Source organism: Lepidochelys kempii, chromosome 3, assembly GCF_965140265.1.
Source record: "Lepidochelys kempii isolate rLepKem1 chromosome 3, rLepKem1.hap2, whole genome shotgun sequence".
NCBI lineage: Eukaryota > Metazoa > Chordata > Testudines > Cheloniidae > Lepidochelys > Lepidochelys kempii.
In genome coordinates this window covers 46,932,433-46,944,275 of record NC_133258.1, presented here as the reverse complement: position 1 = coordinate 46,944,275, position 11,843 = coordinate 46,932,433, and the positions used below count along the sequence as shown (strand labels likewise).

The 11,843-nt window shown below is 35.8% G+C and overlaps 1 protein-coding gene across 1 annotated transcript in view; it reads left to right on the top strand.

Moving 5' to 3' along the window:
- Positions 1-475: 475 nt before the first annotated feature.
- The window catches only part of BMP5 (bone morphogenetic protein 5), a 72,112-nt gene continuing 60,744 nt past the window's right edge, over positions 476-11,843 (top strand). Inside the window, exon 1 of the mRNA XM_073335124.1 lies at positions 476-1,635. Within this exon, the coding sequence (XP_073191225.1) occupies positions 1,152-1,635 (484 nt within the window). The 5' untranslated portion in view covers positions 476-1,151. The remainder of the gene's footprint in view (positions 1,636-11,843) is intronic.

The following is an 11,843-nucleotide window of genomic DNA, read 5'->3' as shown; positions in this document are numbered from 1 at the left end:
TTCTGTTAATTTACAGCTAAACAGAGAAATAAATTGAGCTTTAATTGATAAATTATCCTACAGGTTTTTTTTTAAAGGTAATCTTTATTTATGTAAGCATCTTAAAATATAAACACTTCTCAGAATGAGATCCTAGTTTAATATGTCATGTGACTGAGTGTGTCATATTCAAATTTACTAATTTGCGGACTCAAAGACCTATATTATAAGCATAAACAAATTTAGGACATATAGTTAAAGTAAAGCTAAATTATAGAGCTGGGGTTTTGTAGAAGATGTTTGTAAATGTCAAAATAGGTATGTACCCAATTTACGTATATTACTGTACATTGGGGTTCTGGGGGGGTGAAGCTTTGTCTGGCAGCAGAAGGGTTAAGGACTTTTTTGCTTTGCCCGTTTCAAATTACAATGAGAAGCCTCTTCTTTCCCAGCAGGGTTGTGCTTACATTAGTCTTTAGATCTCTGTTGAAGAGAGCTGTTATATTTGTGCCTGCTAGAGTTGGAAATAACAGTTAAGAAGCTGACAGGGGTTGAATGGATTTACAGAAGTTTTTTCAAGTAAATTCAGGGAAACATATGAATTAGATTAGTACATTCTTTAGAATTAGTTTATACTAAGGTGATTCAAAAGATGTTAAAGTTATCACCAGGCTGCTGGACAAATATAAATTATACTACCAAGGTACAGATCAAGACAAATCTGTGACTCAGGACTTTATCTTTGAAAGAGTGCAAGGTGTGAGAAGAACTCAGAATAACAAGAGAAGATAACTCTGGGAACTACAGTGTATCAGAAGATCAGCTCTTGCTAACACAACCCTGAACTAAAGACCTGGTTATCTAAGGTTTTTAATAGGAATGCCTAGGTCAGCTGACAAAATACTGGTCTTCTGCTCCATAAATGCAGAAAAAACGATAACAACAGTGGAAAATTGGAAGTCTGAATTTCAGCTTTCTTAGAAATAACTGCAACCTGACACATTCCATAATATTTAAACGGAGGGTGGGTGAGAATCACCAAAGATGTTATGTTTAGAGATGACATTGACATGAAGAATAGGTAAATTTTGTTTTTCAGCCACTGGTAAAGCAGATCTCATAGGAGCTCAGAATAAGCAGGAGAAATATTTTTGTTCTTTTTCTTTTCAACAATGAACCTAACGGCACTCAAAGCTTTCCTGGGCTTACTTTGGAATTGCTGGGTTCTAGTGGGTCATGCACAGGGAGGCTTAGGAGACAATCATGTCCATTCAAGTTTTATTTACAGGAGGCTGCGGAACCATGAGAGAAGGGAGATCCAGAGAGAGATTCTCTCTATCTTGGGTTTACCTCACAGACCCAGACCATTTTCACCTGGAAAGCAGGCTTCTTCTGCACCCCTTTTCATGCTGGACCTGTACAATGCCATGACAAATGAAGAGGATACTGAGGAACTGGAGTATTCACTGAGGGAATCAATGGGAGGAGAGAGCAAAGGGGTAAGAAAAGGATACTCCGCATCTCCAAATGGATACTCACGGAGAATACAATTATCTCGCATGACCCCCCTGACCACACAGAGTCCTCCCTTAGCCAGCCTGCGTGATACCAACTTTCTGAATGATGCCGACATGGTCATGAGCTTTGTCAATTTAGGTATGTCTAAACATTTTTTTTCTGCTCTGTTTGACAAACTATCACCCTGATCCTGTAGTTTGTACAGAGGCAAATCTCCCAGTGTGAGCTTAGCCTGTATAAACAAAACAGGATTGGGCCCTGGAAGTTGTACTACTAATAAAATAGAAGTTCTGCTAATGGTAAAGTAGCTACATTGTAGGTGGCCATGGAAAAAGGTTTTTCTCACTGTTTATATAAAGTCAGTTTCTATAACTCCCCTCTCCTGGCTTCTGTTTTCTTTCTTCCATTGATGTAATGAAAGTGCTAGCCTTAGGCCAGCTCCGTTTTTTTAAAACTAAAAAAAAAAAAAATCAAACACTTATGTGTGTTGGTGGGTTATTTTCCCCTCCGTTTTATGTAAAGCTCAAACATAAAAAAACATCAGATGTTAATATTTTAAAGGCTAGAATGTGAAGAGGGTGGGGAATCAAGTCGTTTCTAACGAGAAGGGTTTTTTGTTTTTTTTTTCTGTTGGTAAATGTCAAATTTTTGTTATCTTTTCAGCTGAATGGCTGGATTTTGTGGCATCTGCTGCGGATTTTTTGTTGTTTCTATTTTATAACCAAGGGTTGTATTTTTAGTGTTTTGTCAGGGTGTCTGGAACCTGGGTTCGGTCTTAAAATTTTGTATGTTTATTTATAACATAAATAATAGATATAATATTTCAAAATTCCAGGAACTCTTCTTTTTTGACTTGTTTCTGGTATGAAAGTGTATGTAAATTAAGTTATATGGATGAAACCCAATTATATTTGGTCTTGTGGAGCAACATGTTTACCAGTTATGAAACATTACATAATTCAATGAAAAAAATTAATTGCACGTTTCTTAACTAGAATAGGCGACTTAAATGTCATTAAGAATGTTGCAAACAATCCATTTAATTTACTCACCAGTTTTACAATCTAAAAATGAAAAAGGAATATGCTGAAAGCCTGACAGCACTATTTATACAACTTCTAATTTGACTTTAGTAGCAAAAGTGTGTAAATGAAAACCTGAAGGTTTTCTACAAGTGCTGTAAAAGATCTGATAAACTGTCTTGCTTTCCAGAGTAATCGTTATTATGGTAACTTTTTTAATATTGGCCCATGTTCTGAAATACACATCATCACACACATTTTAGACTTTTTTTGTCTTCCAGGTCCCTAAAACCTGCTGCAGGATTAAACATGTCTAATCACTAACCTTCTTAGCTACCAGAATTTGTAGGAAAATGACACCCTAGAGTTCAGTTGCCATAATAATAAAATCATATTTCACTAATTAGTTGGCAGGTTAGCGTGCTCAATTTCCAATTTTTTTTTTAAGAAAAACAGCAACATATATGTGCAACTCCAAATACAATTAATAAATTAATGTAATTACATTTTTTTGTTCCCAGAAGTCAATAAGTTGAACAGAATAGAACTTATTATTTTAACGGGTCAGTTCCTTTCCAGGGATGTTCTAAATATTATACTTCTATATTATCTGCATATTAGTTTTAAAATGATTGGAAACATGATACAACTCACAAAAAGTACTCTACAGCATTTGAAGTTAAAATGCCAATATTTAAAAAAAAAACAAAAAACAAACCACTATGATCTCCTAAGCAATAGTCAAGTATCCAATCCTACAAAAGTTTACATATCTACTTAACCTAATACACTGTGGTCAAATCCTCAGCTAGTGTAAATTGGTACAGTTTCATTCAAGTCAATTGAGCTACATCCATCTACAGCGGCTGACGATCTGACCCTTTGAGTAAGCCTGATGATTTTAATAGGACTTCTTACAGGATGCAATATTAAATACGTGCATAAGTCTTTGCAGGATTGGGATCTGGACTGGAATGGTCGGATTCTGCAGTGCTTACACAAGCAAAACTCCCATTCAGGTGAATGCAAGTCTTGTCTACGTGTCTTAATATTTCTGCCTCTCATTCTGGCCTGAGGTCCATGTTCCTTTAAAAACAAAAACCAAAAAAATCCCTTTAAAATAACATTATATGCTTTGTCTTACATTTTTTCAACTGAAAACTTGGAGTGAGAGTTTTCTAGTGGTTACAGTAATTAGACATGATTAAAATCTCAAGAATACTATATAAATTCCAGATTTTGTTTGGTATTTATAAGCCATTAAAAATGTATTTTAAACCTAAATTAGGTTTAACCCTGCATCAGTTTCAATGACGTTCCACAGTGTTCATTCTGTGTAATTGTGGTTTATAGCATGCTTCACTATGTAACATTCATAATAAATATTGATGACTAATATAGATTAGCTTTAACATTTTTATTAAATGAGCCCATGTTTTAGCATAATAACTTATGACTAAATAAGTCATTGAAGCAGGTAACCATTTGGTATGATTTAAGATCCCGACAGATGAGAGCAAGCTATGTTAACATATAATGGGGAAAATATGCATTGATAAATTAATGCTATCACTATACCTTAAAATCAATAAAAATTGAGGTATTGTTAGTAACAGAACACAAGTCATTTTGGGTTTGAAGCACTAAGCAACATTTATCAAATTAATAAATCTTTGTAATCCTAGATTGCACTGATAAAATGTATTTAATTAATTATATGCCAGTATTAATATGGTCAATACTGCTTCCAAAGCAGATTAATCATCCTGGCATTTTACATTTAAACCATTGTATTGCCAATTATAATTACTTAAAGCACATATGGTAAAACAACGAATGTGTAAGTGTCCTGCTGGAGAAGCCTTATTAGGTATGAGCTACAAAAATAAAATCATCCTTATGGGTAACATAATAAATTACAAAAGAAACTAGGGGAAAGTAAAAATCAGTGAAGGACAAATCACTTTCTACTGAAGAACAAAAACTGCAAAAAAAGCTACCTTTCAGAATGGAGTTCTAAACTTCTCACCTTTTAAAAATACAACCAAGGGAATTACAATTACAAGAATTTCCCTCGAGCAACCAGGAGCAAAAAATGAACATATTTATCTTGTCTAAAATTAAAATTGTAAGCACATGCTGCTTATATCAGTATTATGGTCTCTTCTTTCTCAAAAGATATAGACAGGGCAGGGACTATGTATTCTCCCATGTTTTATACAATGCTGAGCATATTGGCAACTCCCCATAAATATTGATGATTGAAACACAAGAGTTAACGGGGTTGGTCCAGAAGACAAAGAATAAAACCTCACCAAAATAAACCACAGAGCTTTTAATAATCTGATCATATAACCTACAACTTCAGAGCTTCTTTGTTTTGTTCATGGGTGGTTTTTTCCTGTTACGTTTTGACCCAGACTGTTGTAAGTGAGTGACTGCAGCTTAGAGTTCTGGCATCTTCTTTTTGGCTGATCTCCAAAATGACATATATGACACTGTATTCGCCAGGGAAGAGCTAAATCCTATAATAATTATACAGTCCTTGCTCACTGTGTCCAGTGGGAATTATGTCAAAGGAAGGACTTTGCTGGAAAAAAAACTTCACGGTTTGCCCACCCCACACCTTAAAACAAAAAAGCAAGATTGAATTAGAGAAAAAAAATTGGCTCAAGTTTGGACCAAAGAAACAGAAAGGATTTTAACAGTTATGTTCAAACATTTCCAGTAAAAGGATTACATTTTCCATATACCATCACAATGAGCACTGCTACCACTGTGCTTAAGGGTTTCTCCCCATTTCTATTAATATATCTATATATTTTCTTTTGTTTACAAGTCATCCGTAAAACTTGCTGTAAGCAGATATTTGCCTTTAATAAGCAATTCTGTTTTCTGTCTTCCTATATTTGGTTTGAATACATTTGGCCACTGTTATATTATGGAATACAAAAATAATCAAACCTTTGGTTTTCAATTATTTTCTTCTTGCCTAACATGAAAGTGGTTTGAATTTTTAAAAATGCAGATGGGAAGGTCATTATTATATTTGTCAGCCGGAACTTTACATGCTATTTTAAAGAAGGAACTGACTGTGATCTTTAGCTTTACAAAGCAGCTAATGTCTATAAACAGAAACTACTCTTTCATAAGGAGTTTTTGGGCTGGATTCTGCACACCTAATTAAAAGTGTTCCCCCACTAGACCCTTTGGAGTCAGCTGCTGAATCAAAGGTTGAAATCAAAGAGAGTTTGCTTGTTTAAGGCATATTTATGCTCCTCTTTAAAATGTGAATCATGTATGGACTCATTACAGCCTATTGTTTTTCTGTATTACAAAGATGATAGAAAACAACTTTTATGAAGTCATTTTAAGGCTGTACTATGTTTTTAGTCCATACTCAAAATACTTACAAATCTATGTATTACTATTTGAGTTATATACAATAAAACGGGGGCTCCTATCCATATTTAGCCATTGTGCCTGTACGGTAGCTAGTTTCTTAAACCAAAATAATTGACTTGCTATAACCTCCCACACTAAAGTAACCAATCAATACTGAAGGATATGGCAAACTAAGCAAGAAAATGTCAAGAGTAGTGGAAACTGAGCTAGTTTTGATATATGACTGCAAAGAGCATCCGAAACCATTAACTTCTGTATTCGTTTAGCACTTAAGAATGGCCAAACTTTTTTGTATGGTTTAAAAAAAAAAAGTGGTCAGTTTCTGACCTTTGAGGCTTAATTTTAGCTATGAGTGAATTTCTTTGGATGTAGTACAGTATTTACCTCACAAAAATACAAGTTTTTTAATGGAAACATTGAAACAACCTTAATGAAAGTGATGCAAGTGGTGTTTTTACTATCTTGTGTTAAACAGACAGATGCTATTATACAAATGAATACAAATTAAATAAAATAGCCCACAGATCTTAATTATTTGTATAGTTGGGCAAATGCTGCAAAAAACTGCATGACGATATTGAACGGAAACTACAACAATCACTGTTTTTTCTTTGTTTTCTGTGAATTTTCATACAAGTGAAAATTTTGCAAGAAAACTTTGTAGCAAGTGAGTCTTGCTAATACTATCCAAACAAAAGCCATGCTGGCAACTTGAAATCTCCTTTGACTTCCCTTCACAATACAATTTTTAGTCATCCAGTCAGTGAACAGAAACAATCTAATGTGACTTAGAAGTCCAAACAAACATCACAAACAATGAGTAACAAGGGAATAATTTTATATGTTTACATAAAGTGCCCAAACGGCTTTGAATAATGAACAAATTAACAAATTTGTTACAGGAACAAAAATCCAAATTCATTGAATAACTTATTCACTACCAACAGCTCACCCATCTCTAATCATTTGTTAGTCAGGGCTAACCAATTTTGACATTATGACAGAGCAGGTTGTTAGGATTTCAAAAGGGAAATATTTGTCCGTCTTTCTAGTCTGAAACTATATTGCTTTATCACTTTGTATTTCTATATTTCCTTGGAAATTTCTCATGTTACATGAATGTTATGAGTTCTATAGACATACCTCTAGATAGGTTTGTGTGTTTTGCATGACTATCATCTAACAAAATAATATTTTTATAACCGTCAGTTAATTCTTTGCCAAAGTTAACACTTTAAATTCAAGTAAATTGTTGTAGCAACTTGGCCAAAAATATGTCAAGCTCTCCATTAACTGGGGCATAAAACTGTCTAACTTCCCTTGCCGACAGATTTGAAAGAAATTGCAGATAACTGAAGAGAAACTGATTTAGCAGATGGTCAGAAGTTTATGGTGAAGGGATATCTATAATCTCTCTCTCTCTCAAATTGTACATAAACATATATTTAAAATATTAATATTTTCCCATTGGAAGGATGCTGACCCAGTTCTGCTTCTTTTTCTTTAATATGTGTTGCTTTTCCAAACTAAACACAGCTTGGGTTGGGGACGTAAGGATTGTGTGTATTGTACAGTACATATTTTCCTCAGAAAACACCAATTCCTAGTGACTAGCTACAAAAGAGGATGAGAGAGGCTGGTGAGGGCTTACTCTCTGAGGAGGATCTTCAGTGAGTATTAAGTCTCTAGTGGGGCTGTGGAGATGCCTTCTTGACTTTCTAGCCATGACACTTCCTTTGTGCTGGTTTTCTTGGGCCTATGGGCTAAGTTTAACAGAAAAGTGATGATCATTTGAGGTGCAGTCTTGTATTCCCACATAGCTGAGGATGAACAGTTTATGAAGTTCCTGCTAAAGAAAGGCTCCCCCAGGGCTTCAGGAAAACTCTGGCTGCTACCAGACTTGTAATTTTTTCCCACACTCTTCCCATAGTCTCCTCCTTGTCCTCCTCCCTGCCAGCAAAGGTGGGTCACTGAACTTTAATTTTATGGCAGTTTCATTTTGCTGCTCAGACAGTGAATTAGAATAATACTTTAAGAAGGCATTAAAGAAAGTATTAAGAAAAATGAATGCGATAAAGATGACAAAGGAGAGAATGAATGAGGACAGTTCAAGAGTGTGACCTCACTGGAATTGCTGATATGGAACGTGATGTATTCCCTTTGGCGACACTTGTATACCTTGTCATGCCAATAAAGTTCTTGAGATTGGAGGTCGTGTTAAAAGAGAGACAGGAGAATGAAAGGTTGCAAGATGAAGATGGATGAGGTGTAAATGGGAGGGAGTGAGGAGGTGCTCTTGAAGCCATGCAGGTGGAAGTAGGAAATTGAATACTTCATCCTCCAATTCCCCCCTTATAGCAAAGTAACTTCTTCAATGTCCCCAAACTATTCAGTTCCAGATACAAATCCTTTCATCCTAGCAAAAGAAAATAAGCCCCTTCTACTCCAGTATGTGTGTGTAGGGAGCACAGAGACTGGCTACTGACACTATAGTCATAAATAACATAGTAGCGAGCTTTTAAAAACCACAGGTTAAAGGATGAGGGCTGCCATGACGCATACAGAGAGACTGAGATCAGAGGATCAGCTAAAAGGGATCAGGAGGAACAATGAATCCTCTTGTTCCGAGTTATATTTATGAGTACTTCATTGCACCTAAAGTTCATATTTTATTGGCTAGGCCATGGGGTTTCCCCATTTGCTCTTCTCTTAAAATAACACCCCTGGCTAAAATTTCCTATAAAACACACAAGTGCTACAGCAGGCAGAACTCGTCAGCCCTGACAACAGCTCATTTAGTTTGCGGGTGGGGTGCATGGGGGCAGGAGTTGGTTTGTATTTTGTATTGTATTTTAAGACTTGATTTCTGTGCAAAAATTACTGTAAAATGAGTACAATCGTATTGGTTTTATGGTCCTGTACTTTGGCCAGAGTATTACAGAGAGATCCTTCGGTAGTCAAACCAAGCCAGTCGTTTCCAACCATTTTAAGCAATTGTGCCAGTATACTAGACTATGCTGATGGTATCATCCACTCTGTCTCCTCCTATTTAGTGATGTGTATTGTACCCACAATGATAAGAGTAGAACTTGGAGCGGCCCATCCTCTTTTGCAGATAGGGGCATGCACAACTGATAGACGACAATGACACAGTGGGGCCCAGCACAAAGGCACATTACTAAAGTAATGAGTGGAAGCCTAGAAAGCTAGTCAGGAAAACCTGAAGTATCAATGCTAGTACATGGTATGCATCCATTGTTGGCAACCAACAAACTAGGGGAAAAAATTCCTCCAGTGCTCCCTTGTAAGATATTGAAGGCTGAATCAGACTTTACCAGGATGACCAATAGTATTTTCATCCATATAAATACCTAATATTTACGGCTAAATTCTCTACTGGTGTATGTGATGTCACCTATAATGTCTAATATTTTACTCATTCATGTCTGCAGAGAATTTGGCCCATGAAGACCCTTTACATGTAGTTTTTTAAATGAATTAATTTCTTCACCACTATATTATTGTTTTTAACACTCATGTATTTAAACTACAGTAAAAGGAATGAAATTAAAGGAATACCTATTGCAAAGTCCCAATGGCCTACTCAGTTGCGGCACATGAAAACATAAGAATGGTCATACTGGGTCAGATCAATGGACCATCTAGTCCAGTATTCTTTCTTCCAACAGTGGCCAGTGCCAGATGCTTCAGAGGGAATGAACAGAAAAGACAATTATCGAGTGATCCATCCCCTGTTGTCCAGTCCCAGCATCTGGCAGTCAGAGACACAGGAACATCTGGAGAATGGGATTGCATCCCTGGCCATCTTGGCTAATAGACATTGATGGACCTATCCTCCATGAATGTATCTAATTCTTTTTGAATCCAGTTAGACTTTTGGCCTTCACAACATCCCCTGACAATGAGTTCCACAGGTTGACTGTGCATTGAGTGAAGAAGCACTTCTTTTTGTTTGTTTTAAACCTGCTGCTATTAATGTAATTGAGTGACCTTTTGGTACTTGTACTACGTGAAGGGGTAAATAACACTTGCTTATTCATTTTCTCCACACCCATCATGATTTTATAGACCTCTGTCATATCCCCCTTTAGTCATCACTTTTCCAAGCTGAACAGTCCCGGTCTTTTTAATCTCTCCTCACGAGGAAGCTGTTCCATACCCCTAATAGTTTTTTGTTGCCCTTCTCTGTACCGTTTACCATTTTTTTTGAGAACCAGAACTGCATGCAGTATTTAAGGTGTGGGCATAGTATGTAATGGTTTTATGATATTTACTGTCTTGAAAATGATAACGCCTCTTAACCATTTTTTTTATTTGTGAAGGAAATGGTCTTTAATCTATGAAGTTTTAAAAGGATGGATGTGCGTATATATATCTATATCTATATATATCTCAATCCTTCCATTTTCTCTTTCTTTCTCTTTTTCTCTTTCTTTCTCGGACTGTATTGCTGTAACATGTAGAAGCCCTAGTCATGGACCAGGAGCCCATTCTGCTAGGTGCTATACAAACACAGAACAAAAATGTATGTATTCAGTTGTAAAATACTTTCTTAAAATTATTGTATATACAAGTACAGATATATAGATATATAATGTGTGTCAAAAACACATCTGTTCATCTTCCTGATGTGGCCAGAATTGCTAATTAGTAATCTACTAACAGTATAATTTGCCTGGGGAGAAGGTTGAGCTGATTCTTATGTTGTGGTGATATTAATTTCTGTGCTAATAATTTGATAAGGGAAGTCAAGGGACACAACGAGAAATCTTTGGCCTGCAGGTTAAGGATAATAAGAAAGAGGTTTTAAAATGAATTAGGAACAAAAAGAATACTGACAAGGGTATTGGTCCATTACTAGATGGAAATGGTAGAATTATCAGTAATAATGTAGAAGAGGCAGAGGTAATTCAATACATATTTCTGTTCTATATTTGGGGGAAAAAACAAATGATGCAGTCTCATCATATGGTGGTAACACTCATTCCACTAGTTTCTCTGGAGGATGTTGAACAGAAGCTTACTAAAGTTAGACATTTTTAAATCAGCAGTTCCGGATAACTTGCATAGAAGAGTTTTAAAAGAACTAGCTGAGGAGCTAGCTGGATCATTAATATTGATTTTCAATAAGTCTTGGAGGACTATGGAAGTTCCAGAAGACTGGATCAAGGCTAATGTGTCAATTTAAAAGAAAAAGGATAAATGGTATGATCTGTTAATTATAGTCATGTCAGACTGACATTGATCCTGGGCAAGAAAATGGAGCAGCTGATACAGGATTTGATTAATAATGAAATAAAGGAGGGTAACGTAATGAATGTAGATCAACATGAGTTTATAGAAAATAGTTTGACTGTAACTTGATATCTTTTTTTGATGAGATTACAGGTTTGGTTGATAAAGGTAATAGTGTTCATGTAATATACTTTGCCTTCTGTACGACATTTGATTTGGTGCCACATGGCACTTATATAAACCAAATTTATATAAAATTAACTAGGAATAAATTAAATGGATTAAAAACTGGCTTACTCATTGGTCTGAAAAGGTAACTGTAAACAGGAAATTGTCATTGAGGGGGTCTGTTTCCAGTGGGGTCCTGCAGGGATGGTTCTTGGCCCTACCCTATTTGTCATCTTTAGCAATGACCAGGAAGAAAACGTAAAATCATCACTGACACAAAAATTGGGGGAGTGGTAAATAGTGAAGAGGACAGGTCACTGATTCAGAGCAATCTGAATCACTTGGTAAACTACGTGGAAGCAAGCAGTATGCATTTTAATATGGCTAAATGTACATGTATACATCTAGGAACAAAGAATATAGGCCATACTTACAGGACGAGGGACTTTGTCCTGCAAAACAGTGACTCTGAAAAAGATTTGGTGGTTATGGTGG